Source organism: Drosophila serrata, unplaced genomic scaffold, assembly GCF_035046125.1.
Source record: "Drosophila serrata isolate PLE 108 unplaced genomic scaffold, ASM3504612v1 contig_208, whole genome shotgun sequence".
Lineage (NCBI taxonomy): Eukaryota > Metazoa > Arthropoda > Insecta > Diptera > Drosophilidae > Drosophila > Drosophila serrata.
In genome coordinates, this window is record NW_028257106.1 from 601,827 (window position 1) to 624,355 (window position 22,529).

The 22,529-nt window shown below is 44.6% G+C and overlaps 3 protein-coding genes and 1 pseudogene across 8 annotated transcripts in view; 2 read left to right on the forward strand and 2 right to left on the reverse strand.

Moving 5' to 3' along the window:
* Positions 1 to 529: 529 nt before the first annotated feature.
* On the reverse strand, positions 530 to 18,951 carry LOC110182225 (uncharacterized). 6 transcript variants are annotated; one of them, XM_086829467.1, is made up of 4 exons: positions 18,808 to 18,946; positions 18,537 to 18,728; positions 13,301 to 13,571; positions 530 to 13,243 (listed from the first exon to the last, which is right to left on the reverse strand). In XM_086829467.1, exon 4 carries the CDS (start codon positions 4,951 to 4,953, stop codon positions 2,860 to 2,862), a length of 2,094 nt encoding a protein of 697 aa, XP_086685593.1. In that variant the 5' UTR covers positions 4,954 to 13,243; positions 13,301 to 13,571; positions 18,537 to 18,728; positions 18,808 to 18,946; the 3' UTR covers positions 530 to 2,859. The 6 variants fall into 6 exon arrangements, with proteins under 6 accessions (XP_086685593.1, XP_086685595.1, XP_086685591.1 ...); XM_086829471.1 differs by having other exon boundaries at positions 3,286 to 6,338; positions 6,390 to 13,571; XM_086829469.1 differs by having other exon boundaries at positions 530 to 13,571; positions 18,813 to 18,951.
* On the reverse strand, positions 2,137 to 2,805 carry LOC147644267 (uncharacterized). The gene is made up of 2 exons (XM_086829496.1): positions 2,713 to 2,805; positions 2,137 to 2,637 (listed from the first exon to the last, which is right to left on the reverse strand). Exons 1-2 carry the CDS (start codon positions 2,803 to 2,805, stop codon positions 2,137 to 2,139), a joined length of 594 nt encoding a protein of 197 aa, XP_086685622.1.
* On the forward strand, positions 13,943 to 15,313 carry LOC147644268 (uncharacterized; annotated as a pseudogene).
* Positions 18,952 to 20,520: 1,569 nt separating the features above from the next.
* The window catches only part of LOC147644269 (uncharacterized), a 31,191-nt gene continuing 29,182 nt past the window's right edge, over positions 20,521 to 22,529 (forward strand). Inside the window, exons 1-2 of the transcript XR_015270876.1 lie at positions 20,521 to 20,637; positions 20,716 to 20,867. The gene's annotated coding sequence lies outside the window, so the exon portion shown is untranslated. The remainder of the gene's footprint in view (positions 20,638 to 20,715; positions 20,868 to 22,529) is intronic.

Sequence of the window (22,529 nt, forward strand, 5' to 3'; positions counted from 1 at the left end):
GTTTGCTTGGCCAATTGTCTCAGTGCAACTATTGACATCGTTCATGCTATTGAATGTACCGGACTCTATGATAAATTAAACCTTATCAATGGTACAGCTTTTGGTCATTGCCTTTATGACAAGTGCCAAGCTATACTTTGCAGATAGGCTTTGATACTTGCAGTACTTTTGCAAGTTTTTCTACTTCTTGTACAGGGTGTGGCACGAAAACTTGCTGATTTGTTTTTGGCGCCAAGCGGCGGGGAGTGGTCGGGTAAGGGTGGGGAGTGTCTCATGTTTTAGGGGACTTCCTGACGTTTCGTCTACTCCGCAGTCAGTCGACATCATGCATTGGACGAAAGAGCAAAGCGAATTTGCCTGCGAGGCTTAGTTTTCCAACGGTCGTTTCGTAATTGCCACCCAACTCAACATTCATCCTGCAGGTCGCGTTCCTGACCGGCAGTCGATTGTTTCGTGGGTGAAAACATTCAGGGAGAGCGGGAATGTGACAAAATCCCATCCAGCTCATCGGAGAGTCACCGATGTGGTGTGCTGTTTCGAGAGTAGGGATAATTGGTCCTTACTTTTTCGAAGAAAAAGAACGCACTGTTACGGTGAGTGCAGCTCGCTATAGACATATGATTGAAGAATTTTTCATTCCAAAACTTGATGAACTGGACCTTGGTGATGTGTGGTTTCAACAAGATGGAGCCACGGCCCACACAGCACGAACGTCAATGGATCTTTTGAAGGAACATTTCCCCGGTCGTCTAATCTCCTTGAGAGGTGACCTCACGTGGCCGGCGCGCTCACCTGATTTGGCGCCGTTGCAAATTAGATTTTTAGCGTGATCCTTTAATTTGGTCTTAATCAAAATAACTGCTGTTAATTCATGCATTCCTTTAAACGAATCAAGCAACTGCAATGCATCTGTGAAACTTTGTAGATATTCTGCCCTGCTGCACTCATTGCATAGCTGGAGGCATCTGTAGTCAACTCGAACTCTTTTCCGAAATCTGGGTATGCAAGAGTTACATCTCTGGAGACGAGAGTATTTTTAAGTTTCTCGAATGCTGCTATAGCTTCTTTGCCCAAGTTTTTAGATGTTCTGCATGATTTAGTCATTGATATACAGCCTTCTCCGCCTCTTAGGAGAATAGTTAAAGGTCTTTGATGAAACTCCTGTAATAACCTGTCATGCCCAAAGCGGAACGAAGGTCCTTTAACGTTTTTGGTATTGGGAATTTCGTAATTGCTTTTAAGTCTATGTCTGCATCTATGTCGGCTTAACGCCTTTTTCTGATATTGTGTACCCCAGAAAGTCTACTTTATTTTGGAGGTTGAGAATACTTTTTCGAGGTATCGGACGTGTCCTACTTCATCTATGCTTTGCTACGTATACGTAGCAGACTTTTCCTTTGTGTTCTGTCAATATATCGTCTAAAGCTCTTTGGAAAATAAATGGAGAATTTTTTAGACCAAATGGCGAATTTAGCCAGATTTTGGGGAAATTCGTATTTTCCTCATTTACAGTGTTTTGAGGAGGGCATTAATTTATGCCACCTATTAAGCGAGTTGATTTAGCGAGGGGTTTGTTTTGTGTTGGCGTAAAATTAGTTATGTTTTAATTTGTGCGTGCTTGTGTATGGTTTTGGTTACAAAGTAAGTGAGCGAATGAATGCGAGAGAATAGATAAGCAAAACAGAAGAGCTGCGGCGGAAGAGCTTTCAAGCCGGCTTATGAGTTGGAAAGCTTCTGCCGCAGCTGATCGCTTGTTTCCATATAATGATTTTAAACATGTTGATATTAAATCTGCTGCTTCTGCTCCCGACATGCTCCCCCCGCTGGATGCGGCACGCTGCCAGATGAGGTAGTTTCCAGGGGTAGAACAGCTATTTTGCCAACAGCCCTTTTTATTAGGCCGGTGGCTGTCCGAATGACAGCGACACGGGCCACACCGTCAGCTCCATGGATGATGCTCTCCACTCTGCCAAGGCGCCATTGAAGCGGAGGGATGTTGTCCTCCTTGAGCACCACAATGCTATGTGGCAGGATGTTGGGCCTTGATGCACGCCATTTCCCACGCTCTTGTAAAAGCGAGAAGTGGCTGGTACTCCACTTCCGCCAGATGATTTGCTGAATTTGGCAAACTCGTTGCTAGCGGCTCAGCCGATCGATGCTGAGGTGCGTGATGTCGGGCTCCTCGATTGTGGCGAAAGAAGACCCAATTAAAAAGTGACCAGGTGTAAGGACATCCAAATCGTTAGGGTTTTCTGAAATTGGACAGAGCGGTCGAGAGTTAAGCATTGCTGAAATTTCATAGACCAAAGTGCGAAGCTCATTGAATGCGAGAATAGTGTTGCCAACGACCCGATGAAAGTGACATTTTGCAAATTTGACGGCAGCCTCCCATGGGCCGCCGAAATGAGGCGAACGAGGGGGAATAAATTGCCATTTGATCCCGATGGAAACGAAGGCCTGCTGAAGATCGCTGTTTTGAGGGTCGGCGAGAAAAAGTTGCCTCAGCTCCAGCAGCTCGTTTTTGGCTCCAACGAAGTTTGTAGCGTTATCGGACCATATTGTGCCAGGCTTGCCCCCTAGGCTTATGAAGCGCTTGAGGGCAGCGATAAATGAAGCCGCAGACAAATCCTCCACCAGCTCCAAATGGCAGGTTTTATTGGCGAAGCAAACAAATATTGCGATCTAGCATTTGACGGGTGGCCGGTTTCTGACTTCAGACTTGGAGTACAAAGGAGCACAGAAATCGATTCCCACTGTGACAAATGGTCGACTTGGCTGCACGCGGTTGGATGGCAAGGGCGCCATGATGTGCTCAGTTAATTTGGGCCTTAATCGAAAGCAGCGAAAGCAGACTATTTTTCAACCACCAATTGGCCAAAACCTTTGCCGTAAGGCCGCCAATAAGCTCTGCGGGCCTGAGTGAAGAAATTTCAAATGATAGTGAGCTATGATTGCTGACGTGACTGGATGATCCTTGGGAAGCAAAATTGGGTGTTTTGCATCATAATCCAATAATGAATTCTGCAGCCGACCGCCAACTCGAATAAGTCCCGATTCATCGCAGATTGGATGCAGCGAGTACAGCTTGCTTTTTGAGGAAATCTGCCTTTCGGATTGCAGGGCCTTATACTCCTCAGCAAAGTTGATGAGCTGGATTCCCTTGATGAGCAGATGCGTGCCTCCCTTGATGTCGTCTACTGTAAGAGGTCCTCGCCGTCGTGGCTCATCCTTGGCTTTTAGCATTAGGAACCGATGTATGTAGCCAAAGACTCGCTGCAGCTTTCCAAAACAATTTTGAAACTTGCAGCCATACGAAATATCCTGGCTTTGCGTCAGCACCAGCGCGAGGCGGCGGCGTTCAGGCACATCTACTAGAGTAGGCGTATGAGGCGGCCAGCAAGCTTCGTCTGTCCGCAGGAATGGTGGGCCCTCACGCCACAGCGTCGAATCCAAAAGTTCGAGCGGAGTACATCCTCTGGATAATATGTCAGCCGGGTTGTAGTGGGTCGATATATGATGCCAAGCCATATCCTTGGTCCTTTCTTGAATCTGCGCGATTCTGTTGGAGACGAAAATGTTAAAGTCTGATGGGGCCTGGCGAATCCAAGAGAGCACAATTGTTGAGTCAGACCAACAATGATATGTGCAAGGCTGAGAAATGGCATTAGCGATGTTGTGGATGAGTTCGGATAGCAATAGAGCTGCGCATAATTCAAGCTTGGGTATGGTTAGTGTTTTAAGCGGCGAGACTCTAGACTTGGAGCAAAGCAAATGTGATGAGTAGGTGCCCCCTGTTTCGGAGCGCACATAAATACAGGCACCATATGCCGCCAAGCTTGCATCACAAAATCCATGAATTTCCAAAGATGAGTCAGATTGCATGATGAAGCGAGGAAATTTTAAATGGCTGACTGCCGAGATTTGCGCGGAGTGTTCCAACCATAAGAAATGCAAAGATTGTGGCAAAGTCTCATCCCAGTCGAGCTTATCTTTCCACAGGATTTGCAAGAATATTTTGAGCCTGGTTATAATGGGCGCTATAAGACCTAGGGGATCGTAGAATTTGGCTACGGCTGATAAAATAGACCGCTTGGTAGCTGGCTTGTCTGCTACATTTCCAGAAAATCCAAAAAGCAAATTATCGGAACTTGTATCCCAGTATAGGCCAAGTGTTTTGGCGACGTCAGTCCCATCATCGAATTTTAGCATTTTCTCGCGATCAGCCTCAAGTTCTCCTTCAAGCGCTGCCGGCTCATTGGAGCACCATTTACGAATTGGAAATAGGCCTTTTGCAAGTAACGATTTAACCTGCTGCCGGATATAAGCGACCTCTTCGATCGAGTCGCCTCCAGAAATAATGTCGTCAACATAAAAGTCCATACACACGATCTTGGCTGCCACAGGAAAATCCTTCTCCTCATCATAGGAGAGCTGCTGCATAGCACGAATTGCTAGGAATGCAGCAGGCTTAGTGCCATAAGTGACGGTGTCTAGGGTGTATATTTTAATTTCTTCGCTTGGACTATCACGCCAGAGGATACATTGGAGCAGATTATCAGGTTCGGTGACACGCACACAGCGATACATTTTGCAGATGCCGCCACATAGTGCCACTTTAAAGGATCTGAACCGAACCAAAGTGTTGAAGATTTTAGGCTGAATGGAGGGACCAGAAAAGAGCAACTCGTTTAAAGAGTATCCAGACGAAGACTTGGCAGAACCATCGAAGACTACCCTGAGTTTGGTAGTCGAGCTGTCCAATTTGTGAACGCAGTGGTGGGGCAAATAATATTGCGGCAAAGCTGACTGCTTGCAAGAGAGCGACATATGGCCTAAATCGATATACTCCTTTATAAAGGCAATATATTGAGCCTTGAGATTAGGATTTCTAGCCAATTTGGATTCCAATGATTTGAATCGCTGCGAAGCATGATGGTATGAATCTCCTAGCATATCGAGACTAGTCTTTGCGGGCAATCGAACTGAATATTGGCCTGACTCAAGCCGAGAATAAGATTGAGCAAATAAATTCTCGCACAAGGCATCCTCATCAGTTGGAGCAGATGACGATTCACAATAGTTTTCAATTTCCCAAACCCGTTTGACAAGGTCCGGCAACGATTCAGGTTCCAATTGTACATCGTGCTCAACTGACAATGCGGGAAGAGAAGAGTGTTTATGGGCCGGCGAAGATATGCCATATACTACCCAACCCAATCTAGTTTTTCGCAAAGAGGGAAGGTGGTGGCCAGCCGTATCTGCCCAACGCAAAGCAGGTCGAAGAAGATTTCAGCTCCTATAAGAATGTCAATCCTTTGACTTTTATGAAAGAGCGGATCGGCGAGGAATAAATTGCTGGGGATGTTCCATTCTGAAGAGTTTAGGTCGAAATGCGGCTGATAATCTGTGATGGTGCTAGTCATTATTGCAGCGAATGATGTTTGGTAACCTTTGTTGCGAGATTGTACAATAATATCTACCGCCTTATCAGCCATGAGTGAAGACTCTCCTACACCTGAGATGCATGTATTTGAGCGACGAGTTGACAGTTGCAATTGATGAGCGAGTCGAAAAGTTATGAAATTAATTTGCGATGCAGAGTCAAGCAAGGCTCTGCAGGGCACCATTATGCCAGAACGATTTCGGACATATATGATGGCAGTGGCAAGAAGCACATAATCAGATTGATGATCTACCGAGGCTTTAAGGTGGGGGGGGGGGGGGTGAATTTGGCGAAGCAGAAATGAGCGAGGCACTATTTTGAGGAGCAGAAGTGGATGTAGGCTGCGAGGGTGATGAAGCATTTGATGATTTGACAATGCCTGCAGTTCCTAGCTTTGCACTGCTGCAGGCTGTGGCCTTTACGCAGGCAATTTAGGCAAAGATGTAGCCTTTTTGCTTCTTTGTAGCGTAATGTGGGACTCAAGGCAATAAATTGTGGACATTTCGAAATAAAGTGATCCTTAGAATCACACAAAATACATAATGAGGTGTAGGATGATGCGGTGCAAGCGTTTTGGACATTTTTATTGATAGTTTTTCCCACCTGGTTGCTAGATGTGTGGGTTACCATAGCATTTTCAATGTTTTCCATCATCCGACATCTCTTCTCCAAAAAGGCAGCCATATCCGTCCATTTTAGCAGCTTATTGGTATGCAATCCCTCTGCCCACTTCTCCTGGGTATGCTGATCCAGTTTGGAGGACACCAGGGATATGAGCATTCCATCCGCAATCTCCTGGGTGGTTGCCATTGTGTTAAGGGCTCGCAGATGAGAGTTGATGCCGTCGCTCAATTGCCGCAAATTACTTGCCGACCCTTTCACCACACTAGAAAGCCTGAAAATAGATCGTATGTGCGCCTGAAAATGCAAAGGTTTGTTATCAAACCTAGCAGTCAATAGGTCGACTGCCTTCTCATAATTGGCCTCTGTTGGCTCCAGCGAGCGAATTGTGTCTAATGCGGGGCCATCCAAACAGGAGCGTAGATGCTGGAATTTTTCCAAATTGGTCAGGTCCTCGTTGTTGCCGATGACTGTAGTGTACATAGCGTAGAAATCCGGCCAGTCATATAAGCGCCTCCAAATCGTGGCAGCTTAAACTCAGGCAGCCTAGTGGCCCGAACACCAGCCCTGGAGGTTGAAGCCTGCTCGATGTTGAAATTTGGGAGTGCAGTCGAATTTATCACTGACACTCGGCGGAGTTTTGCTAGTTCGCGAGATATTTTGGATTTCACCGCACAATAAATGTTTAGGAATTTTTCACGCACATCACTAGCCAGCTCTAGTAGATTGAGCCTTTCGACAGCTGTTTGAGACTTATCAAAATTATCTTGCATTTTTTCAATAAGCTCAAGCCTGACTTGAAGGTCGGCCTCATCAAAATGAGACGCCTCTTCTGAACCGAAAAAGTCATTTAAAGCCACTAGCTGTCGAAAAACCGAGTCCGCTTTGGCTTTATAAAAGTCCAAGTCACTATTGGCCCCGGATGGGCACGCAGTAACCGAATCATTCTCTGCCATTTTATTTTTCAAAAAGAGTATTTAAATGTCCCTTGGGTTTGCGGCCGATGCAGCTGTACCAAACGCAGAGAATAGAGAACGAAAGAATAGCGGAGCCAAGCTTGGCGTTCACTGACCGCGAGCTAACGGTTCTATCGGACCACCAAAACCAACAGCACAAACACAATTTGCACGAAAGGTATATAAAAGGGCTGCAACTGTATGCTAGTGCACAAATATATAAAGATATGCTATGTACTCGAATGTACCGATAGAGTTCAATAGCGATGCAACGATATGCAATTGTATTGTGTGAGCATACGAACTATATATAAGTACTTTTCACATTTTATTTTAACGAAAACGATTTTTTACGCGATCACGTCGGGGTCACCAAATGTTTTGAGGAGGGCATTAATTTATGCCACCTATTAAGCGAGTTGATTAAGCGAGGGGTTTGTTTTGTGTTGGCGTAAAATTAGTTATGTTTTAATTTGTGCATGCTTGTGTGTGGTTTTGGTTACAAAGTAAGTTTTTCCCTATGTCCGTGCCTTTTATTGGTATCTGATGGAAGCGACTCTTCAGATCTAACACCAAAAAATATTTGTTGTTTCCAAACTATATGATAATATCACCAATTTGGTTTTCATGACTGGCCGGACTTTTTCGTATAGTGTATAGTGGTCTTAAGTAGTTTTTCCGTTCCCTATAGCTACTTTAAAGTAAGGTAGCGATGAACGGTTTACCCTAAAACACAAAGTTCTGAAGTGTCTATATGTTCATGTTGATCGGATTCGGTTTGTCATACATATTCTTCCTGTAGTTTATTCATGTTGTTATCCTCTGCTATCTGGCCATATTCTTCTTCTGAGCGGCTTCTTCTATATCTTGCTGTGCTGCGGTACCTATGTCGATGTAAATTTGGATTTACCTTGGCATTTCGCTAACATTTTGAACATTAGCTGTGCTGAGTGGTCTTTTCCCTGCATTGTCATTGTTTCTCGGTTTCTATGACGCGATCGGATGGACTCCATAAGTACTGGTTTTGGTTGTGGTCGTGGGGGAATGTTTGGTGCGTAAACTCGTAAGGTGCAACCTGTTTTGCGAAAGTCTGGTACAATGGTCTAGGCTGGTTAAACTGGGAAAGTGGAGTTTTCCCAATTGTGGGTGTTATTTGCGAATGACTATTTGCCTTGCTTCGTGAATACTAATTGGTAAGGTTTCAAGGGTTTAGGAGGTAATAATGATAATTTTTGGAAGCTTTTTTTATCCTTTATGGTGGAGCGCCAGTTTGTTGACATTGATTTCCTCAGGGCATAATCGAGGATGCCAATCAAGGGAAACACAAAACCGACTTTGGCGCTAGGGAAATAAGCTAAAGCCAACCAATCCAATCCGCTATCGGTCAGCGCTAAGCCAGCGTGCAAGTCCGAAAGAAAGAACTGCCTCAGCGCCTCCTGAAGAAAGAGATCTTCCATCGACAAGTTCGAAGACCACACCTTGAACTGTCAATTCCCAACCATTGGTGAATGCACCTAGCAAATCTTCTCTTGCAGTAAATCCAGAGAATCCCTCCACTTTCAGAACTGAGTTCCTAAGGGTGACATGCGCAAGTAGAAAATGGCATCCTCAGGCAACCCAACGACCGCAACCCAGCCAACGGCCTCGCTTACGAATTACGGTTTCACTTCGGCGTGGGAAGCGCTGTAAGACCGTTTCCAAAATAAACGACTTCTAGTAAACAACCAACTTAAGCTCCTTTTTAACTTGAGCTCCATATCGCAAGAGTCTGGTCAGGCTCTAACGGAGCTGACCACGATGCAATGGTGTTCAACAACGTTATCACATTCCCATATATCTACTGACAACTGAGATTGTCTGCTGACCTTATAGTGCGCAAGTCATACATATATGAGAACAAATGAACTATGGGAAGAAATGACTCGGAAAGAAGAAATGACGTTAATCGACTCGGGATACGAGGCGACGTACATTTCCGACTGCCTTTTCAAGAGAGGTATAGACGATGCAAACAATTTGCAGCAAGTTGATTACTGCAATCAAATTTGCACGTAGAAACACGAGTAAAAAAATTTTGCTGCAAACAAAGAAATTGCAAAGATTTTTTTCAGCAATATTTTTTTCTTATCGTCCGTATACATTTTTTTTTACCGCTATCTTGGTTGCATCAGTTGCTTGCTTGTTTGCATGTGCTGTTTGCTTTCAGTCGCAGTATTGCAGCAAGCAAAGCACCATGTGGGATCTCGAGAACACAATAAGATTAATTGAATTGTATGAGAATCATTCCGTGGCTAAAAAACGCAATGTTAGGGCTAATCGCTCATTTGGTAGAATCGCAGAACGCATTACAGTGTCTTGTTTAGTTATGTTGTTTTTTACTTTTTCTAATAAAAAGTTGAAATCACTGACTGACATGCGAAAAAAATTGTAATAGTTTGTTTCATTGCCATTTAGTAGCTCTTTTAAAAGGTTTTGATGTACTCCTTTTTCATCTCTTTTCGAAATCCACTTTTTCACCCCACATTTTATTTTTTTGAAGATTTCAATCTTCTCACTTTTTTACGTTTAATTAAAGATACTAATATAGTAACAGCAGCAACTCTCGATACTTGTTCCAAAATAATATTAACATGTCGTTTTCCTTGATTTTCATACAACAAGCAAGCACTGCAAACAAAAAATAAAAACACGTGTAGACATTAACGCAATATATTGCACGAAATAGCCATGCAAATGTTTGGGTGCAAAACAAAAATTTATTGAAGCAAGACATTTTCTTGCAATATTTGCATAGGTGTAAACATTTGAGCAAACTTTTGCTGCAAATTAAGTTGCCAATTCCGCAACATTAAGACCCAAGTCTCCGGGCTAAACCAATCGGTTTTGACAAAGTCGACGAGACAAACCGGGTCTTCAACTAGACGTTCTTCCGGAATTAGCGAGCAAACTGCCCTCGCATTCAATTTCGAGAAATTCCCTGAAGGACCTGCCCGATCTCCAATGGGCGGACCCCAGTTTCTTTGAAAGTTCCCAGATCGACATCCTAATCGGATGCGGCTCACTTCTAGGCTAAGAAACCATCTTTGGGTGGGTGCTTACGGGGCCGATCTCCAATATGAAGCCCATGAGAGTCACATCCTTCACAACTCAGGTATTATTATTATTATTCATTAGAGACGCTTCCCAGAAAGTTCTGGGAGGATCTACCATTCAAGATGGTAGGAGAGACGGATTCCTATTTTAAAAGGAATTTTCTCCGTGATAACGCTTTAGTTCTGCGGCCCCGAACAATTTTGGATCCAATCTAGACTATTCGAGGTCTATTGCGATGAGAATCGTTTGAAATGAGACTTTCCCCTTGTTCACCTCAGGAGCACCCCTTCGCGACGGCCGCTGCGCCGCCTCTGTCCACCGAGCTTCCAAAAGCTTGGCCGCTCTTGCACTCCCGCATGTCAGCCCTTCGCGCACTGCTCATCGGCCGAATATAAGTGCTTCCGCTCTCCTCTCTTCGGTATTCGCGATCGCCCACTCCCGAGTTCCTGAGCTTCGCTCGCTGCTCAGCGAGCTGATAGACGGCTAGTTTGCGCTCCACTTCTCGGGCTCGCTCTCGCACTGTTTAGCTTAGCTTAGCTTATTGGTAGGGAGCGCGGCCTTAGGTTTAAGCTATTTGAGTACTATGTATGCAGTGAAATAAAGCTGACACACTTAAAAAAGCCGCACTTCTTTTTTAACCTCTACGGGTTATATTTCTTTGCGACTGCGTCGCGGGAGCTATTTTTTACTCCAAGGATATTTAGCTGCAGGATTGCCCCTAAACACTTCTTAAAAAGCAATATGACAGCGTGATTCAGGAATATCTGGATCTGAGTCATATGAAAGAAGTTCCACCGTTTCTTAGTTCTCCTACCTACTATCTTCCACATCACACACATCGGGTAATTAAACCCGAGAGCACCACTACAAAGCTTCGCGCTGTATTTTATGCTTCGAGTCCGTCAGCAAATGGAACCAACTTAAATGATATTCTGGTCCAGGCCAGGTTCTGTTCCGAAATAAGAAATGATATATACGAGACTTTGAGATACAGTCACCTTCGAGTGCTTTTTCGAGTGCTGCAACAGCTAACAGAGTATGTCCAAGGGCCATTTCCAATGGCCAACCCAATTATCGATTAGCATACGTACGTCTCTGATGTTCTGATGATGTTCTTCCATAAACGAAGCCCAAACCTCAATCAATGCAAGCAGCATTTAGCTCCAAGTTCATGAGCATCATGCAGAATATTCCAGCCGAGCACCTCCTTCATAGCGAGTATTCGAAGCCATCGAAGCCGAAAGTACGGCCAACACGCTCGGTGGAGGGCAAGGTCCGATAAATTTTATTTTGTCCCACCAAAAATAGCATGTAACCCTACACCAAGCTCGAGGTGTTATCCCAAATCGCAAAGTAGTTTGATCCTGCCGGATGGCTCGGTCCGTTCATCGTACGTTCCAAAGTTTGTATGCAAGTCCTGGGCTGGGTTGATACGCTTCCTAGAGAAATTAGTCAGAATTGGCGATCGTTTCTCCTTGAGTATTCCGACCTCAGCCAGGTCCGCGTTCCGAGATTGGTCCAGTACGAGTCCAGCCCAAAATCAAAGTGGAGTACCATGGGTTCTGCGATGCGTTTCAGAAGGCCTTTGGAGCGGCTATCTACGTTCGTGTTGAGCTTGGTCATGAAACCTTTCCACGCCTTCTCATAGCGTAGACACGAGTCGCTCCCGTAAAGACAGTGGCACTTCCCAGGCTAGAGGTCTGCGGTGCTGTGCTGTTAACCGAATGGTGACATCAATGTTTCCACATATGCCGACGTCCGGATTCCACAATCGGTATGGCCTGGTAAAGAAAGCCTGCTTGCAACTGGACCACGTTTGGGGCCAACAGAGCTACCAAGGTCACGCAGGCAACACCAGTCAGTTCAATATCCGCCGATTTATCTACTCGGGATTTGTCCCAACATGACTTAGCGATGGCTCGAACCTTAATGGATGCAAGGGCCACAAGAGCTCTGCATCCGAGCACAGAGCTAGAGCAGCGTGCGGTCAAGGCACATTTCAGTAAGGCTCCCTCTGATGATTTTCTGGAGCGTTTTTTCGAAGCTGGACAAAGCAATTTAATTGCTCAATCTCGCCTACTTCACTACTCACGAGTGAGGAAATCTTTTTTTCCATGATGAATGAATATTTGGTTTTGTTTCCCAAAAAATCTTTAAGCGATCGGAAAATATCTGGTAGTTTTTTTAACTCACGGAGATTGTGAGCAAACTTATTTTTTAATTTCTTTATATTTATATTTCGAGAAGTCTTTATTAGAATTAAGTTTTTCCAAACTACGGAGATTTGCCCCTAAAACAATTTTTATTTGTTCTTCATTCTCAATCTCTGTCTTAATTCGAGCGTAGAGTCGTGTTCTAGTTGTTGAGGAAGGTCCCGTGAGATTTGAGAGTCTGTCGACTAAGTCTTGTTCGGTCATAGAGATATTTGAAAAATTAATAAAAAAAATTTTGGAAGATTTGATTTTACTCAGAAGTCGAAAGTTTTATTTTAGGTAATAAGATAATGATTCAAAATGTGTATTCTTATGTTGTATGGAAAATGGTACATTTGCTAAATATTCTTTTTTTTTCTTTTTTAACGACGCTTAAAACTATTTTTACAGAAACAACATTTCTCGGCATGCTCTCTTGACGATAGATTTCACTGAGTGCTTTTTGCCCCACTCTTCGGCGATTTCTCTCTAGTGTGTGTCTATTTGGGGGATCCTCTTTACTTTTATCACGTTTTCTTGGAACGGCTACTAAAGGGTTCTCGGCGAGAACAGTCTGGTCGTTCTTTCAGGTGAAAGTCTTTTAATAGGAGTAGCGACACTTTTCGCTCTTCCGGTTTGCGGTGTTTGGTTTTCACTCTTTAATTTTTGTCGTTTGTAATTACAATTGCATTAATTTCCCAATTGACAAATGCCCTAGATAAGTTCACGTCCAGCTGAAACTGCATCTTTTTTGGCTAGTGGTAATGGAAATTCTTGTTAAGACGTTTCCTAAGTTGGTAGTAAATTGAACTCGGGTTGTTCACCCAGTTACGCATGTATTGCGCTTGTATTTTCTTAGCTAGTGATTGTGGTAACTGGATCTGAGTGCAGTTTTATTTCATTTTAAGGGTTAAATATAGCTAACACTGGTTCTAAACCTACAAATTGTCTTAATTGCATTACTGACTAAGGTGTTTGCAGGTTTGGTAGCTCACTTATTTTGTGTTAGTTTAGCTGAATTTGTCCGTTACAGACTTCACTTCACTTCTGATTTTTAGGCCATAATCAAAATATCGTCGATTTATACGTTGGCTTATGTGAATAAAACATTGCCTAATGCTTTATTTTTAGCTCGCGGGAAGACCGATGGATTGTTCTTTAAACCAAAAGGCATGGCCAAAAATTCGTATTGCCTTCCCGCAGTGACAAAGTGACAATTAAATCCGGATGTATCGGAATTCGGTTCACGTATCCTCGTAATTAGGTCTGAAAGAAAAGGCAGTGTTCAGTGTGGCGAGGAAATCAACGCAAAGGCGATCACTACCATTTTTATTTTTGACTAACATCATTGGACTAGCAAACGGTGAACAGTTAGGATGAATCATGTTGTATTTCAAAAGATCAAGGCCTTGCGAAAATCCTCCAGCTAAACCCTGTCCTGGCTGGGCAATGGACACAGTATTACCCCGTACAATGGTAATGGAGTGGCGCATGCTCTGTCCGGTGTAATGCAGTGTCTATCTAAATCTGCTTAAAAGACGGAGGAAATGAATCACTAGCCATGGCTGAAGGTGCCTGGCGGCAAGTATAAAACGCAAGTGGGTGGTTCCCCTGAAACAAACCAGGTTTTGCAGAAAATGGAGATAAAGGAAGTAACAGGTGCTGGGATGTCAGCCCAAACGTCGGTGGAAGGCGTGACTGCTACCACTAGCAGGCACTGAGGGAAGCAATCCTCTCTGCGTGTTGCTAGCGGTCACACCGCTGATTTAACGGGAGCAGGTCACGTCAGCTGTAACGCTACTACCAGAAAAACGACGCAAAGAAGGCTAAGCCGCACGGGTAACGTTGTCTATACAGAATACGACCTCGGGAGCGTGCAGCTTTCAATAGAGGAGGTCGAACGCCTTCATCGCTCGCCCTAACCAGGTACCAGTTCCCCGCGCAAGGAAGGGGACGACGCGTGAGAGCGAGGGAAAGTAAGCAAAGGCGCAGCATAAAGGTGCCCTCCGCATCCAGAGTCAACTTCAGAAAAACTGCCCTATCCGAAGAGGAGAAGGTAAAGCTCACCTGGGCCGAGCAAATGATAGAAGAGAGCACACTGCACTTCGCCAAGCTTCCCAATATGGTATCAACGGGCGGTTGATCCACAAGGTGGAGGATATGCAACGCTCCGCCGAGAGTGCCATAAAAGACACTCCGGGCAGCAAGCGGTAACACGTGCCAGAGAAAGCAGGCTCCCCCCGAAGTCGAAGAAACCCAAATACAAGGAAACGAAAATCGCGAGGATCAGAGAGTTGACCAAACGACACTTGATCGTGGCACTTATTGACAGGAGCGATGAGAATGCCAAGATGACCGAGGCGCGGTGGAAGACGTTGCATACGCGGCTCGTTGAGTCATTGATTGCACGGATGGAGAAAGACCCTATAGCGCCTATGCCCACATTTGATGGTGCCGGGTAGCTGAGTGTGGTCAAAATCGTAAAGTGTATGAATGACCCGACGAGGAAGTGGCTGACGCAAACGGTCGGCCAGATGGAAGCGCTGTAGGACGGACCCAAGCTGGAGGTGTTGGACAGGGAACTAATCCCATCCATCCCAAAAGCGAAGGTACTCCTCCCCATTGCTATTCAAGGGGACCGAGCGCTGAAGCTGCTGCAACGTCAGAATCCGGACATCCCAACCGCAGACTAGAAGGTACTGCACATCAAGAGCCCGTTACCCAAAGAGGGAGGCCAGATAAAAAAGGAGACGGAGGACATCCTGTATCTCAGATACGGGAAGATGGCGTGGGCCATGGGTAGCGTATACCTGCGCCTCAACAAGCGCTCACACCCTGAAGGCAGGCGTGATGGAGGTCTGGAAACCATCGTCGATGCCGCCCATGAACTGACGATGGCTGAGTCCGAAGAGAAGGAAGACGGTGACATGACAATTGTATTCAACCCGTTGAGTAGAGTTGAGCTCGGTACCCATGTCCCTCAGGGTGCTGCAGCTTAATCTCCATAAGAGCAAGCTCGCGTCGGCGGAAGCAAACGATAGGCCAGCTCCACCAGGAGCCTGGTAGAAACCAGCCCAAAGGACCAACAACTGCTCGTGGGTGCAAGTAACAACGCGCACCACAGCGTGTGGGGGAGCCCTCAAATAAACGACAGAGGTGAGTCACTTTTAGACTTTATACTTCCAACTTATTTATATATAGTAAACGTGGGGAAGGAACACACCTTTGTAGGCCCTACCTTGTCCAACGTGCTAGATTTAACTCTCGAAGCAGGACAAAGCACTATGGTATTAGATTGAAAAGTCCTTGAGAGACCATCCTTCTCAGACCAGTACATACAGTTCAAATACGAATTCGATCACACAAACTAACCGTCATAAGAAACCCCAGGAACACTAAATGGAAAAAGTTCAAAGAAACAACCCCTATTAATAACGCAACTTCTCTGGGAACAGTAAAATACGATGAAGATATAGAAAAGTCTATAGTGACCCTCTTAGAGGAATTAGGACCAGACCACCCTGGTGGAACAGAGACCTTTCGCTCCAACGCGATAACCTCAGAGAATTCTTCAAACTCGCCAAGCAGGCGAAGGATGATATAATCAAATAGGAATAAAAAATACTGTAAAATAATTACAAGAAGGAAATACTCTGGGTGCAAAGAAGAAAAGACGAGCTTTTGGACCTATTCATCACAAACGATGTGTTCAGATTAATGTCAAACAACCAGAATGCACACTCAAAATAGAAATCAGTGGAGACGGCGCTACACTCCTTTAAATCAACCATTGAGAGATCCCTGCACAACAAAGAATGTGCGCTCAGAGTCTTTGTTGACATATCCGGGGCATTCAATAATGTAAACACATACGCAATAATAGAGCGCCTAGGAACGACCGACACGCACCTCGCCATCAACTTTTGGATTGGAAATCTATTAGGTTGTCGACGGGTATAATCGGACTGGGGAGGTCGACGACCTATCCAGAAGGTTTGACAGGAAGGCCCCGAAGAAAACAGACTGTACTGACGACATAAGCATAAATATCACGGGAGTATGTCCATTGACCCTTAGCTCGATCATGGAATCAACACTCAGGGAGATACGTGAGTGGACTGACAAGGTAGGACTCAGTGTCAATGCGGATAAGATGGACCTCATTCTCTTCACTAAGAGTTACAAGGTACCGCCATGGGTCTCCTCAAAAATAAATACAGCCAGGCTGACCTCGAAAACACAAGTCAAATAGATTGGCTACTAGAGTGGGTGAAAAAGGCCACCATTGCGCTATATGCATCCAAGAAGATGCTCAGCCACACAAGGGGTCCCTCGCTCGCACTTATGCACTGGGTCTGTGTGTGTGGTGGCAAGCCATGGAAAAGGAGAAATACATAAAGCTTATGTAGAGAACCCAGCGGCAGGCACTGCTCTGCATATCTGGGGCGCTGAGGTCAACCCCCACAAAAGCACTAGAGGCCATATTTGGAATTAATCCCATAGATATCAACTAGCAACAGACTACGGGAAGGGCATTGCGGATCTATTGGGTTCCCAGCCACCAGGGCATTGATGAGAACGAAACTGCAGACGAACTTACAAAGGAAGGAGTCGGACTGGCTAACGATAGAGTAGAAAACGTCCCAGTCTTTCTAAGAACGCTCCAAATCGAGTTGAAGAGGCAGGCGGACTCACATGCAAAAATCAGATGGAGAAGAAACTCTGCAACCGGCAAAGCATACAAAATAATGTGCAAATAGAGCAATGCTAAACTCAACTACTACGTACTGCACCTATCCCGAATAGATTGCAGACTGTTGGTGTAAATTCTTACAGGTCACTGCCTAGCTGCCGCGCATGTGCTCAAGCTGGGCATCACCAATCTAAGGCAACCTAAACCTTGGAGCATCTCATCTGTAAGTGCCCAGCCCTAATGCAGGCAAGAGTAAAACACCAGGTGCCCCAGCATCACTACCAGATACCTCCAAGTATCAAGCCAGCTGAACTACTTGCGTTCGCAAAAACTACCGCGATCCCAAAGGATTTCAACACCGCATAACAATCTCCAGGTCCATGTGATAACAACATCCAAATAAATAAGGGCCATACTGGCCCTCTCAGGAGGGCCGTCGGGTTCAGCCTAACCTAACCTAAACGCTCATCAATGTTATCACGAACATGTTCTTTCCCTTGACCTTTGTGCCCCACTTGAGAGCATAGAAAAGCAGTCGATCTGCTATCGGCCATACGAGCTTTTATGCTAGAGTCGGCGTAGATTTCGTTAAAGACGAAAGTTTTTTGGCCGTTTTGAACTCGCCTCCGCGATATGCCCTGGCCGATGTTTCGTTGTTAATTTGAGCCCTACCTCGACGGTTAAATATGGCCACAAAGGAGAATTTTCAAACCCAAAATTCGATCCAGCATTAGCAGAAAAAATCGGAGAAAATTAGAGTAAGACAGGGTAGAAAAATCAGTTAGGTTAATTACGAACAGCTACAAATGATAATAATAAAAGTAACTTATATATAAAAAATTATTTTGAGGCAAAGAGGATAGTCAATTCGTTGCGTTCCTAACAATTTAAAAAAAATCTGGCTAAATAGCGCGACCTGAATGCAATCGCCTTTTTAGAAATTTTTTTCCGCCCTTTATATTCTCTTTTTTTGGCGTCCCTTTCGGATATGATTTTTTTTGTTGCATGTGATGTTCTATTCACCCTTTTCAGCTAGCACTTCCGAGGAAAACGCTTTCATCGGTGCATATGTTAGAATGGTGACTGTTGCAAGTGTACTGTACATAAAGCTGGCTAAGAATAAATTAAAAAAAGAAAGAAAAGCCGAAAAATTGAGTCGCTAACAAATGAAAAGTTTCTCATTCGACTTGCCTTTTAATTTCCAATACCACTTTTTCTTATGAATGTCCCAAACCGAGTTTTAAGTTGTTTATTCATTTAATATTTGTATGTTTAATTTTTTAATATTTAATTGTCTTTTCATGGGCCCTATTTTAAGAAATTATTTTATATTTTATTAGCTTTAAGTAAATTTCTTATAATGTTTTAAGTTGTCCAAGAATTGGCCGCAGCTAGCATGTCTTATAATGTAGGGTAGCACTTGTAGAAAGGGGTCGCTCAGGTAATACAGCGCTGAGGACCATAGGAAGGGTGGGCAAACTTGAGCCTCTAGAACATCAGGAGTGATGAAAAGATGCGGGTAAGCAAAGAGAACATACCCTATTTTTCTTTAACTTTTATTTGTATGTTGTGTGTATCTCTGTCCCGGTTTAAGCTTGTTGTTGCCCGCACTCAGTTGTGTTAAAATTATGTTGGCATTCCGAGGTCTGAGCAAAACCATCACTACCGTAGCCGACGAGCCGAAGCCGGAAAATACCTTGCGTGCGTTCAGATCTCGATTAAACAACTGCCTGTAATATTTTTGTGAGTGTAGCGATTCGTTACAAAGCATATTTGCTATAACCATTGTGATTAGCTATTCTACTTTACCAAACCTTCCATCTGGTGACGGTCTTGAAGTCTGTATAGATTTTATGGTGTCCATTAGGTAGCGATTATGCAATCTGTAATTATAGGCGAATCCAGTACCATTTCTGATATCGGGGGGCCCTCCATTGTAGGATTGGAACACAGATAGTTCTGTTCGTCTTCCCTGCTGAGGGTGCGCAATTCATAGCTGAATTTACATCAGAATGTGTAGAATTTTTACTAACTCTCCAACAAATATAGGTTGTTATTTTTGTTGTTGTTAACCGATTTCTCTTGGCTTGCTTTTGCATAGATCTGGTGGACACGCTGTATTTAGACCTGTAATTAACGCGATTCTTATTTCAGAGCTGCTGAACATTTTATCATATTTTCTGGTACACTGCCTGTCATCGTCAACGAGGCACTGACATCGCCCGCCATGCTGTCTTCGGATAACAATTAGAATTCCCATCATGTGTTACCTCCGTCGGCAACAATTTCAGCATCGTCAAAGAAAAGTCCCGGACCACAACATAGTGATTTCTACAGTTACGCAAAAGATAACGGCGCCTCAAACAATGTTGCCGCCCCAATTCAGGTGCTTTGGAAAATGATGTTGAGACCCATTATAGTATCAAATTGAATGTTTCTTACATATCTTCGTTTAAAATGTCACTTCTAAACACGCAATTGTTTATAAATTCGTACAAAAATCTGATTCTCGGGCATTAGGGCCGCCTCAATTCAGGTGCTTTGGAAAATGATGTTGAGACCCATTATAGTATCAAATTGAATGTTTCTTACATATCTTCGTTTCAAATGTCACTTCTAAACACGCAATTGTTTATAAATTCGTACAAAAATCCGATTCTCGGGCATTAGGGCCTTAAACTAAACGATTTATACTTCCAACATTATCAAAATGTTCAAAGTTTACTATTCAATTTCAGTAAACTTCACGTCACTTGTGTCTCCTTCGATTCTAATCTAATTGCGTTCACTGAAACCCTGCTTAACTCCTCTGTCTCTATATATCTGATATTTGTTGTTGCTCGTACTCAATTTATGATAATTTGTTTTATATCTTCCCAGGGCCAGGCTACCCTCGGCTGAAATATACCCTGCCGCTGCTTAGGGGCGAAGCTGCGGTCGACATTTTTCACAATCGAAGGCGAGCAAGGGTTAATAGAGCTCTCTTTGTTCTCGGCAAGATAGCTTAGAATGAGGCTGAGGGCAAGAGCTACCCTAGGGACGACGAAGATAAAGCAATTCCTTGCGGAGATCGCGGAATATAAGGCCTACAAAGCGGCGAACCCGTCGGCACTCCAGACCTCAAAAGCAAAGGGCAATCGGCTACAGGAAGTGAGCGAGAGCGCACCTAAGAGGGCGAAGGACCCACAAGGGAAGCCAAGAGCGACAAACCTTGTTAGCAGGTCAAAAAAGTTCAGCGAGGTGGCCAGAGACAGTCTGGCTAGGGCTCGGATGGATGAGCATGGTTAGCATTGTGACCGGCCCCATCCCCTCCTTCGACTCGTCAGACCTGGTCAGGGGACACCGGGTAATTAGGTGCGAGGCCTTCCTGGCCGAGCCGGTCGGGGAACAGGAGGAGGTCGATGACACCAACAAACTGTTGGACGACATGGTCATCGACGACTAATTCACTGACACCACCCCAACAAACATTGATGTCGAAAATCGTGGAGATTAACCTGCACGCTTCAGCGAATCTCACGATCCTTCTGAGAGAGAGGGATATTAATATCGGTATGGTACATGAGCCTGGGATCAGGGACGGGCAAATCGCTGGACTAAGGATCCCATGATACACACTACTGTGTACAAACTCGAATGGTAGGTCGAGAGCATGAATAGTAATTACGGACCTCTTTAATGTCTATCTCTCTCCCAATCTCATCACTCCTGACCTAGCTGTGGCCAGATTCGTTTCATCAGATGGGTGAGGAGTATTGATCGCATCGGCATACATGGCCAGTACTCAAGCTGCTGCAAAGGGCCAAAGAAACAAAGACGACTCTGTTGCTCGGGTGCGATCCGAATACGAGGCACACGCTCTGGGTGAAGTGAGTCACTTTTTAAAAATATTATATGCAGCAACTTTACCAACCAACCTTAATTTTGCACCAAAAATTTTCAAGGGTGGGAAGAGGTTCTAGATCTCAGTTTTCAAACCGAACACGATACAAAGTCAAATCGACACAACACTCCTTATCAGATCATACATTTTCTTCAACCTAACGTCATCGTTAAGTAAACAGGTACTAAGAAAAAACCACCGAAAGACAGATTGGAACAAATCCGGCGAAATTGTTCAATCTAAAGTAAACGGCATGAGGATTAAGATACAATCATCCTCAAGGACAAGGGGATGGAGTACCTCACGTACATCCCAAAGATACGTATATCGTGATGCGTGATATTCTCGAAGAAAGAGTACCCACCGTGGTGGAAAAAAGTACTGAGCGATCTCAGGAGGAGGCGTGAAAAGCTTTCAATGCACCAACGAAAGACACTATTACCACGGAGCAAATTCAGTGGGCTATAGATTCTTTTGAAAAATACAAAAGCCAGGGCCCGAACGGCATAATACCGGCAATGTAATAATCAGCCAAGAAAAGCATCTGTAGATAGCTAAAAGCTAATTACGAAGCTTGTATAAGACTGAAGCATATACCGATTTTGTGGGGGAAAGCGAAAGTGATCTTCATACCGAAACCAAGACCGATAGGTCCCACCACCGACGCCTTGAAGCCACTAGAGAGACTCCTGGACGACCACATCCGGGAGAGACTACATGAAAACCGACAGTCGGATGAGCAGCACGTGTACCGGAATGGCAAGTCGACAGAAACAGCATAACACGAAGTTGTTCATCATGTCGAGACACTACGACAAGAGCAATACACGATAGGTGTAGGCTTCCTAGACATGGAAGGCGCGTTCAATAACGTAAACGCCGACTCTATTCGGTGCTCCTTCATCTTGTTAGGTGTTGAAGATGGCATCAGAGAGTCGATCCGGGTTATGCTTAAAACCAGGACGATCACAGCCGAACTGAATGGCACTCACCTCACCCGGAGAGTGAAGCGAGGCTCACCTCAGGGCGGCGAATGCCATATTGGTAAAGCTCAATATGAGTGGTGTCAAAGCAGTGTCTTACGCAGATTACGTGGTACTCCTAGAATCAGGACACTATCCTGATTTTATCAGAGGAATAATGACAGGTGCGCAGGGTCACTTAAATAAATGGGCAAAAGACTGCGGACTAGGAACCCACCAACTAGGTATCAACCCCACTAAAAAAAAAACATTCTATTCACAAGGAGTACCAAGATACCAGCTTTCATGGCATGGAGTTAAAACTAGCGGAGCAGGCTAAGTATCTAGGAGGGATACTAGACTCTCATGGAAAAAACAAATCGGAAAGAGCTGGAAAGGTAAGTATTGCTTCCTACTCCTGCAGGAAAATGTTTGGAGACAAATGGGGAATACACCCCATTAGCTCCACACAGCAGTGGTACTACTATTACTAACTTATGGGGCCCTATTATGGTGACCGGCACTAACTAGGGCATACAACAGATCGTACACGGATATAACGAGCAGCGAGTGCGGGGACCATGGGAGCAATGGGCTTATACCCCGCGGCTGAGCTTAATGCTATTCTGAATATGATGCAAATAGTACTGTTCGTAAAGGACATTGCAGCGCAGAGCGCATGAAGA

Excerpts from the sequence above, each read along its gene's own strand:
- LOC147644267 (XM_086829496.1), bottom strand. The coding sequence starts at position 2,805 with ATGGCGCCCTTGCCATCCAACCGCGTGCAGCCAAGTCGACCATTTGTC. Across the intron at positions 2,638-2,712 it reads CTTTGTACTCCAAGTCTGAA|CTGGTGGAGGATTTGTCTGC; the intron begins GTCAGAAACCGG and ends TGCCATTTGGAG.
- LOC110182225 (XM_086829469.1), bottom strand. The coding sequence starts at position 4,953 with ATGCTAGGAGATTCATACCATCATGCTTCGCAGCGATTCAAATCATTG.